At 35.6% G+C, this 16,870-nt stretch overlaps 3 protein-coding genes across 3 annotated transcripts in view; 2 read left to right on the top strand and 1 right to left on the bottom strand.

Annotated features, from left to right (window-relative positions):
• LOC144558566 (Transmembrane amino acid transporter family protein) overlaps positions 1–2,147 on the top strand; it is a 4,047-nt gene extending 1,900 nt beyond the window's left edge. Inside the window, exons 2-3 of the mRNA XM_078307408.1 lie at positions 1,437–1,604; positions 2,064–2,147. Coding sequence (XP_078163534.1) covers positions 1,437–1,604; positions 2,064–2,147 — 252 coding nt within the window. The remainder of the gene's footprint in view (positions 1–1,436; positions 1,605–2,063) is intronic.
• LOC144558838 (isoleucine--tRNA ligase, cytoplasmic-like) lies at positions 1,389–12,436 on the top strand. The gene is made up of 28 exons (XM_078307742.1): positions 1,389–1,837; positions 2,064–2,249; positions 2,582–2,647; positions 2,769–2,912; positions 3,288–3,409; positions 3,708–3,873; positions 4,271–4,384; positions 4,728–4,825; positions 4,900–4,978; positions 5,324–5,482; positions 5,753–5,842; positions 5,929–6,062; positions 6,292–6,451; positions 6,711–6,794; positions 7,156–7,368; positions 8,435–8,560; positions 8,667–8,804; positions 9,503–9,606; positions 9,699–9,762; positions 9,924–10,012; positions 10,100–10,241; positions 10,436–10,499; positions 10,598–10,665; positions 10,809–10,931; positions 11,207–11,272; positions 11,383–11,491; positions 11,995–12,086; positions 12,193–12,436. The coding sequence occupies exons 2-28, from the start codon at positions 2,169–2,171 to the stop codon at positions 12,289–12,291; spliced, it is 2,994 nt and encodes a 997-aa protein (XP_078163868.1). The 5' UTR covers positions 1,389–1,837; positions 2,064–2,168; the 3' UTR covers positions 12,292–12,436.
• Positions 12,437–14,622: 2,186 nt separating this feature from the next.
• Positions 14,623–16,249, bottom strand: LOC144558790 (putative F-box protein At4g22165). The gene has a single exon (XM_078307673.1). It carries the CDS (start codon positions 16,071–16,073, stop codon positions 15,066–15,068), a length of 1,008 nt encoding a protein of 335 aa, XP_078163799.1. The 5' UTR covers positions 16,074–16,249; the 3' UTR covers positions 14,623–15,065.
• Between the last annotated feature and the right edge of the window lie 621 nt (positions 16,250–16,870).

The following is a 16,870-nucleotide window of genomic DNA, read 5'->3' as shown; positions in this document are numbered from 1 at the left end:
AAAATCATCGAAAGCATCTTGTTTGGAATAAAAAGAAAATAATGGTTATATTTATGTAGTTGAAGGTCATTGAGACAATCTAACCATATTTTATTGTGTATATTTGAATAAAATAAATTATTAAGAATCAATGCCAAATTTTTAATTAGTGTTATATTTAGATTTGTGATATCAAACTGACAAATCAAATTAGAGTTATAAAGACTTACGACACCACTAATAAATATATCAAATGTCTTATTTTTTGACATACACCATAAATAAGAAAACTAAAACTCTATAAAATTATTTAAATGAAAATATTAAGATCTCTAAAAAAAAATAATGGACCACTATATAGAGAACGGTTGAAACAATTTAAAAAAAAAAATTGAGAATAGATCGTAAAAACTTTTTCTTTAGAGTATTAATAAAAATTTTCGGAAATAATCTGTCAGTTGCTTTTATCTTTTTAACTTTTTCTGTAAAGGGGAATAAAGGAGCTGATGTTCAGACTTCAATAAAAAATTCTGGCAGTGCCGCAGCGTATGAGAATAATTAATTAAGCAACGCAAGAACCTTAATTAAATGCCAACCGCTCATTTGTATTTAATTCATAATTAAGTCAAATTAAATGGCAGAAGCTAATGTTTCTTCCCAGCTGCTCATTTAATTTGTACCAAGTATAATTAAGATCAAATAGGAAATTAAGTTCATATAATTTAATGTCAAAATAGAAATAGAAAATATATACACAGACCAGACCACTAAGCATGATCCATGTAATGATCCATATATATATGTGTGTGTACCTTTCTTATCTTAGTTAGTATGATTTGCTTGAGATTATGGATCGTTCCTAAGCGGAGAGGAGATCTAGCTATAGCTAGCATGGATCTTCTTTGAAAACTTGATGAGTCCAGGGGTGAATATAAGAAGAAAATGATTAATTAATTGGTATGATGGATCATCCCCGGCCACCGATTTGGTGATTGGTATGAATTAATTTTAGTGTTCATCCCGGCTGGGCCCGGGACTGATCAAGTTTGCAGAGAGGAGAGGACCCATGCAGGCAATGGGAATGTATCCTCTACGGAAATCAAGTAATTGGCAATAAGGAGTTTGTCTCTCCGTACTTGGCAACCAAGTAGTTGCACATTACTTGAAATCCACGCCACGGCGACGCACACCTGTTATTTATTTATTTATTTATGTAGGATAGGATGAGTCGGACTATTATTATTCCATTTTGTAATTTGGATTGGACTTTGACATACTCGACTCGAATGATCTCACGCACGGTCTCACCAGTTAGTTCTTAGTTGTTACAATTTTACAAGAAAGCCAGCAGGAAAGGATAGGAATAGGAATAGGAATAGGAATAGGAATAGGAATAGGATAGAAACAAGGTCAAAAAGTAAATTATCCATCTTTACAAGGTCCTTTACCCAAAACAGGCTAAAACCCTCGTTTCTCCCTGCCGCCACTCCACTCCCCTCCCCTCCAATTTCTCCATGGAAGACATCCAGGAAGGAAAGGATTTCTCTTTCCCAACGAAGAGGAGCGGATCCTCTCTTTCTGGTCACAGATCGACGCCTTCAAGACGCAGCTCAACCTCACTGAGGGTAAGCCTGAGTACATTTTCTACGACGGGCCCCCTTTTGCACCGGCCTTCCTCACTACGGCCACATCCTCGCCGGGACTATCAAGGATGTCGTCACGCGCCATCAGACCATGCGTGGCCACCACGTCACCCGTCGTTTCGGCTGGGACTGTCATGGCTTACCTGTCGAGTACGAGATTGACACCACATACAATATCAAATCAGGCAGGAAGTGCTTGACATGGGCATTGACAAGTCAGTCTTATCTTTTTACCCTGTCTTTGACTATAATCTGTTTAGCACAAATGTATGCACACTACCTACCCAGAACATAATTTTTTTTGGACTCCATAGCTTAAGCTTAGGCTTGTTTCTGCCATTTTCTAATGCTTCCACTGTCAGTGCCACTTGAGAATTAATGAACCAAAAATTATGTTACAACTTTTAAACTTACTCATAACAATCCTTGTTATATTAACAGGTACAATGGCCTGTGCCAAAGCATTGTGACCAAGTATGTCAAGGAATGGGAACAGGTGGTGACACGCACTGGACGTTGGATTGACTTTAAAATGACTACAAGACCATGGACCTGGGCTTCATGGAGAGTGTGTGGTGGGTCTTTGGAAGGCTTTTTGACAAAGGCCTTGTCTACCGTGGTTTTAAGGTTTGTTTTCTTCTCTTTATATAATGCAAAAACTTGAAGGTCTTTTGCGCATCGCATTATGGACTCACAACTTTAACCCCCCAAAGTTGGTTCATATTTTCAGAAGGACCTAACTAGCTGCTCCATTTAGCCTTAATTGTGCATTGGTATGCCTCTAAGATCAACATATGCTTTTACTGAAACCTTCACTGAATTCAAATCTCTTCTTTTGGTAGCAATTTGATTTTGGCTTTGTTTTCACCCCGTTTAGACAAAAATGCTAGTAAACAGTGTTGCGATCCTTGATAATTGATATAGTGGTTTTGTGTCTATGCCAATTATTTCTCTTGCAGGTTATGCCATACAGTACTGGTTGCAAGACACCTCTTTCCAACTTTGAGGCAGGACAAAATTATAAGGTGCTTTGCTGCTGTACTCTACAGTTTCCCTTTCTTAAATGGTTGCTATGAAACAATTGGTGCTTTGTTCTAAAGAAACTGTCTGGATAGGAGCAGTAAGTGGTTATTGTATATTTTGTAGGATGTTCCTGATCCGGCAGTGATGGTGTCGTTTCCTGTAGTCGATGATTCTGATGGTGCGGCTCTTGTGGCGTGGACCACCACCCCTTGGACTTTGCCTAGTAACCTTGCCCTCTGTGTCAATCCTAATCTAACCTATGTCAAGGTTTTCATGTACTTAGCTTTTTTGTACACAAGAAGGTTACATATCTGAAATTCTGTACCATACTAATGTAGCATTCCTATGTGCTGTGGATTGTGATTTTGTTCATTCCCTAAATATCTGGCACTTCAATCTTTCATTTTTTTTTTTTTTTTTTTTTTTTGGGGGGGGGGGGGGGGGGGGGGAGACAGCGGTGATATATGAATAAACCACCACTCCTGTGTATAAGCCAAGATGAGCTGTTTTAGACCCAGTTGGTAATGTATACCTTGTAATTAGGTGCCTGTAAAAAGAAAACTGCTCGATACCATGAGCTGTTTTTTTTTTACCACACATACAGTTTCTCTGTTGTGGAAATAATAAATTAGTATTTTTCAGGTCAGGGAGTCGGTTTCTAAAGCAGTATACATAGTTGCAGAATCCAGGTTGTCTCAGTTGCCTGGTAGTAAATCTTCCAAAGTGATTGAAAAATTCCCTGGTTCTAAGTTGAAGGGCTCGAGGTATCTTTTTTGGTCTGTTGGTGTATTTGTTGTACAGTCTACTCGTGGTTTTAATTTACTTTTAGATATTGCCTATTGTTCTAGAAAAATGAAAATTTATTAGCTTGGCGGTACCAATTAGTTGTTGTCCTTGTAGTTTTTTGTACTGTTTTTTTTTTTAAATACTTGAGCTTTTGGGGTGAACTAGTGAAATTAAACTGTGATTGTGTTCCATTGTGCTTCCCACCATATTTTCAGCCCTGTTATTGATGCTGACTGGCTCACCTCTTATGCTGACGTACCTGTACTGTTTTTGTAGATATGTACCATTATTTGAGTACTTTTCAGAGTGCTCAGATGTTGCATTTAGGGTAGTTGCTGACAATTATGTCACCGAGGACAGTGGAACTGGAGTTGTCCATTGTGCACCTGCGTTTGGTGAGGATGATTACCGTGTTTGTGTCGAAAATGGCATAATTAAGAAGGTTAGGCACTGCATAACATTGCGAACTTGAATGTTTGATTGCATTATTTTGGTAATTTGGCCCTATTGGTACTGGACCTTAGCAGTTGATACCTGATAGCAGTCAAAAACTACGTGAAATGAAGGATCAATTTCTGCTTTGGAATCAAAAAACAGAAAGAGAAAAAAGAACCAGGTCTTCACTGGTATCATGTGTATTTGTATGTAGTCTGGAATCTGTTGTCTTTTCTATTGTATTGATTTTCAATTGTCATGTGTTCCCTTCCCCACATATTTGCTCTCTTACCATGTAGTTCCATGGTTCTATTTTACTCACACTTGAAGATGCCATGTGGAGATTGAGACCAGAAATATTTTCCCCTAATTTAATGTAATTAATCAATGTTTAAATAATACAGGGAGATGACCTTGTGGTGGCAGTTGATGGTGAAGGCCGCTTTAAGGAGAAAGTTACAGACTTCGCTGGCCGCTACGTGAAAGATGCCGACAAGGATATTGTTAGTACTATTAAGGCAAGTACTTCTGACAGTTAATAATTGCAATTTTACAATTACATAACATTTTTTGTATTGTTGTTGCTTTTAACATTGTTATTCGGATAATGTTGATGGTTATTATGCAACTGTTTCATAGTAGTAGTCTGTTCCTAAAGCGTGATGAACTGTTGTTATAGCCAATTACCATTGGTAAACATGTATAATAACTTAGGATATATGCTTTTTTTCCTTATTCCGGAATGTAAATATTTTATCGTTGCAACAAGCTTGTTAAGATGCCAATTCTGGTTTTCGGCCACAAAGTGTACATTGTTTTTATTTACTAAATTTGAAGGATTTTATTAAAAAATCTGAATAGGGGAAAGGAAGGCTCGTGAGTACTGGTACCATAACCCATTCTTACCCCTTTTGCTGGAGGTCTGAAACTCCTCTTATCTATATGGCTGTACCTAGCTGGTAAGTAGCTTTCTTCTCATATTCTCCATTTGTATAGCAGAATCACATAGATTTATCAACTTTTTCTCCTTAAGGTTTATTGCTGTTGAAACGATTAAAGATCAGTTGCTAGAATGCAACAAGCAGACATATTGGGTTCCTGACTATGTTAAGGTATGATAACTTTTGTTATGTTCATCATTTCATTTATTATTTTTGTTCAGATTTGTACACTTTCGTATGTATGTCGAGTGCACATAAATTTAGCTTTTTACATTGATAATTTTTTTTTTTTTTGCTGTTAGCTACATCGAGTAGTGGCCTTATAAGAACCTTTAAAAGAGAAAATAGAGTTAAAATTGCTTATATTGTCTCAATTCCATACAAACAAGGTAAGATTGATGCAGTGCTATTACTGTAAGATACCATAATACGGTACCCTTTCAATACATGGTACCTTCTATTTTATCTTTTAAGATTTAAAGTCATTGTCTCCTCTGCTTGTCCATGCAAATTTAGGAAAGGCGATTTCATAACTGGCTGGAGAATGCTAGGGATTGGGTCGTTAGTCGAAGTCGGTTTTGGGGCACTCCTCTTCCCATTTGGGTTAGTGAAGATGGAGTGGAGACCGTTGTGATGGATTCTGTTGAGAAACTTGAGAAATTATCTGGCACTAAGGTCTGAATTTTGCTTCTCAAATCATATATTATAATATTCATCCATGCACCCCTCCCAAGCCTTTATATGCACTTGTGATCATGAAATTTATCTAGCTTTCAGTTTCCAATTGTGTTCTAGAATTTAGATTTACAAAAGTATTCAATGGTAGTTGCACGCAAAAGTATGATTTTTGGAGGGTAAGATATGAAACACAAATATAGTGGATTGAGGTGGTTAATGATTAGTTATATAACCTTTGCAGTTGTTTGTTTTATCTTTCAAATTTAGGTCACTGATCTGCATCGCCACAATATTGACCATATAACAATCCCTTCAAGTCGTGGGTCTCAGTATGGTGTTCTTCGCCGTGTGGATGATGTAAGTTGACCGTCTGGTTTTTACATTCACTAGTATTTTCCCGAACTGTTACTTCATGGATTTGATTTTGTTTATATTCTTTTCAGGTATTTGACTGCTGGTTTGAAAGTGGATCGATGCCTTATGCCTATATTCATTACCCTTTTGAAAATGTTGAACTTTTTGAGAAGAATTTCCCTGGCCACTTTATTGCCGAGGGCCTTGACCAAACTCGTGGATGGTGTGTTTTATTTTTTGTGCTTTTCCATATTCAATATCTTATAGTAACTGACGTTAGTGCAGACCAGAAACTTGTGAGGAAAGTAAAAATAATCTAGCTGAAAGGGTTCAAGATGTAACTGGCAAATTGAGTTTGCTAGATATTACAGATGTAATCAAGTAGGAGGTCTTTTAACAGATGTTTTAAGATATGTTTTCTTAACTATGACTCTTTAACTGTGTTGGTGTAGGTTTTATACTTTGATGGTACTCTCTACTGCCCTGTTTGGTAAACCAGCATTTAGAAATCTCATTTGTAATGGCCTTGTGTTAGCTGAAGATGGCAAGAAAATGAGTAAAAGGTTGAAAAATTATCCTTCCCCTATGGAAGTCATTGGTGACTATGGTGCGGTAAGTTGCATGTTTAATTATTTCTGTCTTTTCTTGTTGTTAGGTTAATGGCTTCAGGTTGTTGCTGACCTTTTAATATAAACACCCTAATACTAACTTATTTGTAGTTTAAAGCTAATTTTGCACTCAGTTTTGGTTCACAAAATTACAGTTGCACCATGATTAAAGTATGGGAATGAGATGTTTAAAAAAATACAAGTTTCTTGTAAGCATAAATTGAATGATTGTTAATTGAAAATTGAAAATTTTATGCATGCAGGATGCACTAAGGCTGTACCTGATCAATTCCCCAGTTGTACGTGCAGAGCCTTTGCGATTCAAAAAAGAGGGCGTTTATAGTGTTGTACGTACCTTTTAGATCAGTACTGCAACTTTTTCCATATTATTTGCTTAAATAGATATTGGATTTTGCATAAAACTTCCATTACCTATCAGCTTTGCAAAATAACACTCATATACCATGAGGAAAAATAATAAGACTCGACTACCCTGACTTAAAGTGCAGTTGTCGTACATGACAGTTATAGATGTCATGTTAGGGTATAAAAGAATTTCTCCTTGTTCCTGCTCTTTTCTTTGTCTAGAGCAATCAAATATTCCTTTGGAATAAATATTAAAAATCATCGATTTTGAGCAAATAAGGATTTGAAATACTGTTCAATAAAAAAACACTAAGCATGTTCCATCTCCAAATTGACTTGTAGGTGAAAGACGTGTTCCTTCCATGGTATAATGCATACCGGTTCCTCATTCAAAATGCAAAGAGGCTCGAAGTAGAGGGCCTTGCACCTTTTTCTCCATTGGATGTTGCTGCACTTTTAAAATCTTCAAATGTGCTTGATCAATGGATCAACTCAGCAACTGGGAGCCTTGTTAGTTTTGTTCGTCAGGAAATGGATGCTTATCGCCTATATACGGTAAAAATTCAGCAAATGAGCATATAAAATTTTGCAAATGTAGGCCCTAAATTCAGCCAGTTTCAATCAAGTGCACTCAAAAGTCACCAATAATCTTGGTAATAAATATTAAAATGATACTGTCATGTGGGTTCTTTTGCTTCTTTTACTTCAAAACTAGTAAAGTGTCTACGTATCATTTTATAAATAGATGGCAATGAAATTCAAGTTATCAATAATAATTATACAAAAAGTGCATCTCATTACCTTATATCATAAAGTAGTCAATTATAGCAAGAGAGAGACTATTCAACAAAAAGATAGGCGGGCGTGCATTTGGATTTTTACAGGGTTGGTGGGGGAGCATAAGAGAGGAAGAAAGCTAGTACTTGTGAGTGATTAAGATGAAGATGGATGGCCATGATGCATTTAAATATTAAATCAAATTTAACATATTTGATGGACCAGATCGTCTCTGAAAATGTCTTTGGTTTTGAAAGATTGCTCCTATTAGGAGTGAAGAAGTGTGATAAGACCACCATACGCCGCCTTAATTATGAATGTTCTAATTAAGGCCTTCTAAGTCTATTATGCTGAAAATTTGTTTAGTAATGTGGTTCTTTCACAAATAAAAAGGTTTTCTGTAATTTCTGTTGTAGAGTATCTCAGATTTGTCTGCAAAGATGGATGCCATGCATTCAAAATTGTTTAATACCATTGGGAAGTTTTTAGTCTTCACTGTTCTTTTCTGCAGTTAGAAGCAATTTTATGTATGACCCTGGAAACCAGTGCCATGTTTGCCCATTGGGAATGAGAAATATCATGCACACCCTTCAAACACAACATCTCTACTCCATTTATTAAAAGATGCCGGAACTATTTCTTATTCCTAAATGATTAGTCTCTACATGGAGTAAAAAAATGGTAATTTTGGGTTCTTAGTGGAGGGATGTAGAACTATACCTTGTTTTAGAGAATTGGGAGATCTTATCTTTAATGGAATATACATGATCAATTAGTGTTTGTAGGGTGCATAAGTGCACTGTGCACATGAGTATTTCTAATAGTTAATCTGTTCAAATTTTAGGTTGTGCCGTATCTTCTCAAGTTCATTGACAATTTAACGAACATATATGTGCGCTTTAATCGTAAGAGGTTAAAAGGACGAACTGGAGAAGAGGATTGTAGGGTTTCACTTTCGACTCTTTACCATGTAAGCAATCACCTTGTCTTTAACTTTACATCAATAAAACTGTCGGGCTACTTTAATATTGTTCTTATATAAAATGCTGAGTTTTCCTTGTTTGTTTTGGATGTAGGTGCTTTTAACGACTTGTAAAGCAATGGCACCTTTTACGCCATTCTTCACAGAAGTGTTATATCAGAACTTGAGAAAGGTTTCAGATGGCTCCGAGGAGAGCATTCATTTTTGTAGTTTCCCTTCAACTACTGGTCAGGTAATCAATATCTTATTTTTAAGGTATAGTGTTTTCTTATGTAAACACTCCCAGCTTTTCCCTTCTGTTTGCTAATTACCAATTTTTCCCATCTAGTGTGTTGAAACATTTGTAATTACTTGTAATTGCATCCAACAATTAAAACTAGTTTGTATCAAGCAAACATGACTAAGTTTCTCTATGCATTCTTATATAAACATTTTCACATTGCACCAAATTTAATAGATGACCTAGCTAAGTGACGGAGAATATTCTTCAATTATTTTTTTCTTGGATTTTGACGAGTGTTGATGTGGTTGTTCTTGTTTGTCAAATAAGATCTTTTTTTTTGTCAATGCAACCTATCCTTTTCTGTATTAACTTGACAAAAAATCTTATACCCAGCTGATATAAACCCTGACAAACATGTAGAAATCCACTTGGTTATAGATAAATTTTGAGCATAGGAGCAACCAAATACTAGAGTATTGTAAATGCTTAATAGAGTTTTCCCTTATCAAAATATCATGCCAATTTAATGCTAGTATATGTTCTCTAGAAATGTTCCATGTTTGCAAATTACAACGATAATTGGTTGGTATCAGAAACTATGGTACCATGTGTTCAACTTGCTAACTCATACTGATATATTTATTATAATTATTGACATGTGTTGTTTCTCTTCTAACCTGTGAAATGTCCTTTTTGGAACTTTTTAGAGAGATGAGCGCATTGAACAAAGTGTTACAAGAATGATGACTGTCATTGATCTTGCACGGAATATTAGAGAAAGGCATAACAAGCCTCTTAAAAGCCCACTCAAGTATGTACCCATTTATTCTAACTCTTGTGTTCAGTACTTAAAGTTCTTTGATAATTGATGAATCTATGTTTTTTTTTTCTTTTTATCCACAGGGAAATGGTTGTGGTGCATCCTGACAATGCCTTCCTCGAAGACATTACTGGAAAATTAAAAGAGGTGCTTGTATTTAGCCTGATTAACACTAGCCTTTTTAGTCTATATCGCAATGATAATTAGTCTAATTTAGTTCATGCACCATTCTACTTTCCTAACTCTATTAACGAAGCATCATCATCTTAATGCAATTGAAAAGAACATCATTGACTGTTTATTTGTAGTATGTTATGGAGGAGATGAATGTTAAATCGGTGGTCCCTTGTAATGATCAATTGAAGTATGCTTCTCTACGTGCTGAGCCTAATTTCAGGTACTTCAACAGTCACTAGAACTCAAAGAGCCTGTAGCATGTTAAGTTTGATCTACCTTTCCTTGAATGCTTCTTTTCTCTCTTTAGCGTGCTAGGTAAAAGACTCGGGAGAGATATGGGAGTGGTTGCAAAGAAGGTAAAGGAGATGTCCCTTGATGATATCTTGGCTTTTGAGAAATCTGGAGAGGTGGCCATTTCCGGGCATAGTCTGAAGCTTTCAGATATCAAGGTATATATACATTTATCTTATGATAAGTTGCATAATAAAATATTGTAAAAAAAGACAAAAAATTGGTAAATTCATTTGTTGATTTTACACCAGAAATTAATGTTAAGGCAGTTAGAAGGCAATTAAGTATATTTTAACATTACAACACGATTATTGAAATTCTTTGTTAGCTTAGCCTCTTTGTTAACTTCCAGGTTGTTCGTCAATTCAAAAGACCTGATAATGTTTCTGATAATGAAATCGATGCTGCTGGAGATGGTAATTGTTTATGTATTACCTTGTTCCTCCATTGTACATTTAGCCTTGTGTGTAATATGAGTTTAGAAAATTCATTTTCTTTGATTTTTTTTATCCAGGTGATGTACTTGTCATATTGGATTTACGGGCGGATGAATCATTGTTTGAAGCTGGTCTGGCCCGTGAGGTAACATCTCAAGTTTTAATAATGTTAATTCTAATTGACTCAAAAGATGAATATTTAGTATTGCTTTTATGACAACAGTTTGTTTGAGTATATTATATATTGTAATTACTGATAAATTTAACAGATTTATGTTTACGTACCAGGTTGTAAATAGAATCCAGAAACTGAGGAAAAAATCTGGGCTTGAGCCAACTGATCTGGTTGAGGTTTTTATTAAACCTCATGATGCTGATAAGGAGAGCTTGGAGAAGATACTAAACTCTCAGGTATATAAAATAAAGAATATTTTTGTTTCTGCACCTGTAAAATGTCATAATAAAAGTATGTCCATGGTAAATAGAAATGTTATTCACTGCCTAGCATAACTTGGGATATATTCTGGATACCTTACCAGTGTTGAAGGAGATGTATATTTTGTTTTACATGTTATGCGTGATACTAATTGATTACTTGCAGGGTAGTACATTGTGTTGGCTATATATGTTTTGGTGCATTGACTGAGTTTATATATATATATTTATTTTAAATTCATACGTTACAGGTACAGTACATTACTGATGCTCTAGGCTCTCCTCTTCTCCCATACACACTGGCATCACCAAAAGCTGTAAGTAAACTTGCAATCCATTTGAAATGTTAGGTCTCCTTCCATCAATGTTAATCTTTAATAATGTGACTAAACCTTACTGTAAATTGTATTTTCATGTTTTATCTCAGGTCATCGTCTGTCAGGAGGAGTACACTGATGTGTGTGGCAAGTCCTTTGCCATCAGCATCGCAAAGCATACTGTAGTTTTTGGTGATGCTCTTATAGCTGCTTGTTCAGGTAGTAACTGAAAATGACAACCGCACAATTTGGGTGATAGTTTTATTTTTGAAATTAGAATCTCCTTTTAACAACTATATGAACGACGTTTCACGCACACATGGTTCAGCATATTGCATATTAAATGGGTAATATTAATTTTCATACATGGTACTTCATTTTATGGAACAGTATGGGAAGCAAGAATATTAGTCTATGAGTAATTCATAAATATTCTGAGCAAAACTATTGTTGGGACTTGGCATCCTGTTATTATGTAAAGCTTGTAGATTTCAGCTGTTGGACATCTCAGCAATGTAATGTCTTAGATGCACAATCTGTATAGATATCTGGTTTATTTGATCTAAATGAAATTTTAGGTTGTATTGGAATTGTCAGAAACCAAAATATGCATTTTTTAATTTTTTGGAACAAATTCCTTTCCGAATGGGAGCTGCATTTTTTTTTGTAAATGATAAGAGTTATTTTACTTCATTTATCCATTGAAAATATTTTTAATGTAGGAAATGAAGAGCATGCAGAAGCTATTCGTGTGTATCTCCTTTCAAGAGATCTCCAGAGCTTGAAATACGAGGTTCAATCAGGAAACGGCAAGGTTAGTTCTACACCTGTGATTGTTGTATTTATATTTCCAATATTTTGTTTGAATGAAACTCTTACTGTTTGATCATTTCCTTTTTGGTTGGATTGGACTTGTGCAGATTAAGGTGGATTGTCTTGATAGCTACCCCTCGGTTGAGCTTCAAGTTGGAAAACATTTTTTCTTGAATGTTGGTGAATCTTATTTATCAACAGCTTAGTCATTTGAATTTCCTATGAGCAGCAATTTTTTTGAAATTTTGATTGTCATTTTTTTGTTGTTGTTGTTGTTGTTGTTTATTGATATTGTAATACAGCCAAAAAAAAAAAAGATTTTGAAGGAATATAAAATGGTTTGTCTTTGAATATAAGAACATCGGTCACATATTTCTCAGGAGTAGAACTAGGGTGCTCTTAAGCTCACCAAAGTTTTGGTGAGGTTAATTCTAAAACTCATCAAATCGATTTCAAACGATGAATCCGAATTGTTGAAATCCACCTACCTTACGTGTGATGCATTTATATGTGAAATTTTTAAACATTCGAATTAATTTAGTATAAAGTCAAGCGGTCAAATTTAAAAGGTTAATAAATTAATTTTAGTGCATTCATTTTTTGAACGTTTTTGACCGCTTGACTTTATACTAAATTAATTCAAATGTTTAAAAATTGCACATGTAGATGCATCACACGTAAATTAGGTGGGTTTTAACGGTTCGGATTCGTCATTTGCAATCGATTTGATGAGTTTTAGAGTTAAGCTCACCAAAACTTTGGTAAGCTTAAGAGCACCCTAGTTCTACTCTATTTCTCAGTTGTATTGTTTTGAATGTCTTATTTTATCTTTACGTAACATTGCTTGTTTTCTGTTGGCTCATTGACTCCAATATACTTGCAATGGATTGGACCTAGTGGAAAAAACGTGCCGTGATTAACGGTGACTTTGGTCTCATGCCGTGATCAAGTGAACAGTGATCTGTGCCGTGCCGTGACTAAAATATTAAGGGATGGTTACGGCACGCGAGTCATGCTGTGATTATTCGCGTGTCGTGTTCAAACGTAATTGATCGTGTTTTTTATATTTAACTATTTTTTTATAATTTAAGTTAGTTTATTTGAGATTCACAATTTGATTAAGATTTAACAGTCTTAATTATACGTGACTCTCGTAGTTACATGTCGTGCCATGACTGGATTTTTTATGTGCCATGACCAAAATGTCAAGGGGTGGTCACGATACGGAACAGTAACACGTGTCGTATCGTAACGGTGCTGTAATCGTACTGTTTCGTGACGGAACCGGCTCTGCCGTGCTATTTTTCTCACTCTAATTGGATCGGTCCAGCATTTTACTTAGTCTAAGTTTATAACATGTAGCTACAGATAGGTCTGGATCCTCTAAAGTAACCTAATCTTTGGGTTTTGGATGAAGACCGTTCGATTCGAATCTGTCGCTCGAGATTGCTTGGCGATTCAAATTCATTTCTCTGGATGTGTGCGCTCCACTTCGAATAGATTATCATAAATTCAAATCGAACGGTCCCGATTTAAAACCGAAAATTTGAGTTACTTGACTGTTACTGGTACCTGCAACAAAAAAAAAATGTAGTTGTGGATTTTCTGTAAGCAAGGGATATATATATATATATATATATATGAGTAGAACTAAGGTGTTTTTAAGCTTACCAAAGTGTTTGGTGAGCTTAATTTCAAAATTCATTAAATCGGTTTTAAATGACAAATTCGAACTGTTGAAATCCTTCTATCTTACGAGTGATGCGTCTACATGTAAAAATTTTAAACATTCGAATTAATTTACGAGTGATGCATCTACCTTGTGGATTTTCTGTAAACAATTGTGGGCGATAAGGCACCTATTCCAATTAGGAGATGGCACTACGTACTACCTCCTAATCCTATTGGTACGACTCTTGGGAAATTTGGAAGGTAAAGATGCCACCATCTCCAAGATTCTTCTCTTTATTGTTACTGCATGAGGAAATTCTTCTCTTTATTGATCCTACCTGCCCAATGTGCACTGAATGCGATTTAGAATCAGCCATTCACCTAATTTTTGGGTGCTTGCATGCAAGATTGGTGTGGAGAGCAATCTCTGACAGGGTGGGATTGATTTTCAACCTTATTGGTAATTCCATTGAGGAAATCTGGGTCAGATCGCAAACAAGCTATGAAAGTTGGAGAAATCCCTTAATTTTAAATGCATTTTTACAAGAAATATTAGATGAGGAAGTATACATGAATTTACCACCCGGTCATAAAAATAAAAATAATAAAAGTTTAACATGTAGATTGCACAAATCTATTTATGGCCTTAAACAATCACCACGTGCATGGTATGCCAAACTAAGTTATGCACTTGTAGAATTTGGTTTTACAAAGAGCTTGGCCAATTCATCAATGTTTGTTAAATTAACCAAAAATTCAACTACAATTGTATTGGTATATGTAGATGACTTAATAATCACTGGTAATAATAAAAGTGAAATTGGAGCAATAAAACAATATCTAAAAAATAAATTTGATATTAAAGATTTAGGCCAATTAACATATTTTTTAGAAATTGAATTAGCAAACTCAAGCAAAGATTTATTTCTTTCACAAAGAAAGTACACATTAGATTTATTAAAAGAAACAGAAAAAATAGGTGCCAAGCCAATTAATACTCCAATGGAAAATAATAAAAAATTAAACCTTGAAGACGGTGAACCTTTAAAAAATGTGGGACAGTACCAAAGACTTGTAGGCAAGCTAAATTATCTAACCGTCACTAGACCCGACATTGCATTTGCGGTTAGTACGGTAAATCAATTTATGCATGCTCCACGTACAAGTCATATGAATGCTATTGTTCGCATTAATTCTTAAATATCTTAAAGGTTCACCCTGTAAATTGTATAATATGTGGTGTGGGATCCACCCATCCATCATCCATGTCATGTGTTTGCAATTGTTTTTGCGAGATGCATCATGCATGCTAAGGAAAGAACCATGACGACATGTTCACCAAATCACCTCGCAGCGCTGCTTGAGCTCTCCCATTCTTCATGTTGTACCTACACAGCGGGTATTCATAAATATCATCTCTATCCCTTGGATACAGATAAGCAATGAAGTAGATGCTCTCTCCTTTTAATCCTTCAAATTCGCTTGCCTTCAAAGAAAACCCGATTGTGTCGTCTAAAAACAAAACTCGGTCGCCTATGCTGTCGATTCTGACCCATTGAGGAACCTTCTTCTCCTCATCCAGCCGATACACTTCGAATTTGGAATCTCTAACAGTTTTAGCCCATTTACTTCGGCAAACTCCGAGAAGCTCTCCGCTTGATACAATGAGATAGTCAAGGCGGCGCGGTTCTCCAGTGATTTTAGAGATAACTAGAGGCGGTATAGTTGACACAGTGGCGCCGGTTTTAATATCCATTACTTTTGTTGTGAGAGTTTGTTTGTCATTTACATAATAGAAACCTTTGTAATATGTCTGGCCGTTGGCCCCTGAAGGAATTTGAATTTTGTTCCATTCTCGATCGCCAGGCTGGCATAATCCAACTGTATGAATGCCTGATGAGTCCCAACAGACGACCACATCATCCCCACTTATATAGATGGGGCGGTGCCAGTATGAATTGGTAGGTGGAAGAGGGATCTCATTTCTGGTAATTGGATTCACAAGTGTCAAAATACAGCGCTTGTGGTCAAAAGCTAGCATGTAGTGGTGAGAAGAGCCTAATAGCCGCTTCCCCTCAGCTTTGGAAAAATTATTGATGGAATAGAATTTGCCGGAGGAGAGAGAGAAGAATCGAATGGTGCTTGGGAGGCCTTCTCGGGTTGCAACAACCCAAGGCAGCTGACGAGGTGGATCGGTGACAGGAGCTGCAGTGTGCCATCTTTTGCAAACGACACGGAAGCGTATGAAATCGGAGAGATCAGGAAGTTTTTTGGAGATGAGGTGGAGAAGATCAAGAGGTAGCTCTGGCCAATCCATGCATGCATGTATTGTGTACCAGTAATTCAACAATAAGTTGAGTGCAATACCTTCTTTCTTCTAATTTGGAAGGCTAGGAGTGGTGGTCAGCAATTTCCAGATGATTTGATCTTTATATATTATATATATAAATGCTGGATTCCACATGGGATGATTGGGACACAACAACAACAACCACCACCACCTCATCAATTTGATGTTTTACTTATTTTATATTTGTATAGTTGTAGAATAAAATATGTAGATATATAAGAGGATAAATTTTATTACCGCTTTTCTAAGAGATAAGAAATCTTCATATCTTTCAAAACTTTTCTTTTAAAAAAAATATATATATATATAGAGGAGGGTTCAAATGCACCCAAATGCACCATATCTTTCAAATTTTTTTTCTCCGTTTTCAAAGTCCGAATAGTCAATCCGAACCGTTAGATGCGATCTACATATTAAGATGTGCTTGGAGATCAAATTTTACATTTTTTAGAATTTTTTTACTATATATATGAAGTCACTTTGAAAATCACTGATTTTACATTTTCTGGACCATTGGATCAGCGATTTTCAAAGTGGCTTAATAAATAGTAAAAAATTTTCAAAAAATGTAAAATTTGGTCTCCAAGCACATCTTAATATGTAGAACGCATCTAACGGTTCGAATTAACTATTCGGACTTTGAAAATGGAGAAAAAGAATAAGGTGCATTTGGGTGCACAAAAATTTAGGTGCATTTGAACTTATTAATTTGATCATTGATCTCTTGACGCAATAGTTCAATATTTGAATACGCAATGTCTTAA

The sequence above is a fragment of the Carex rostrata genome, chromosome 8, assembly GCF_964058835.1.
Source record: "Carex rostrata chromosome 8, lpCarRost1.2, whole genome shotgun sequence".
Taxonomy (NCBI): domain Eukaryota; kingdom Viridiplantae; phylum Streptophyta; class Magnoliopsida; order Poales; family Cyperaceae; genus Carex; species Carex rostrata.
The sequence above is the reverse complement of the archived record's forward strand: the minus strand, read 5'-3'. Positions and strand labels throughout refer to the sequence as shown.

Coding starts and splice junctions, on each gene's coding strand:
- LOC144558838 (XM_078307742.1), top strand. CDS start 2,169: ATGGACCTGGGCTTCATGGAGAGTGTGTGGTGGGTCTTTGGAAGGCTT. Junction 7,369..8,434: donor ATGCTTATCGCCTATATACG/GTAAAAATTCAG, acceptor TTCAAATTTTAG/GTTGTGCCGTATCTTCTCAA. Junction 10,666..10,808: donor AAGCTGGTCTGGCCCGTGAG/GTAACATCTCAA, acceptor TTTACGTACCAG/GTTGTAAATAGAATCCAGAA.
- LOC144558790 (XM_078307673.1), bottom strand. CDS start 16,073: ATGGATTGGCCAGAGCTACCTCTTGATCTTCTCCACCTCATCTCCAAA.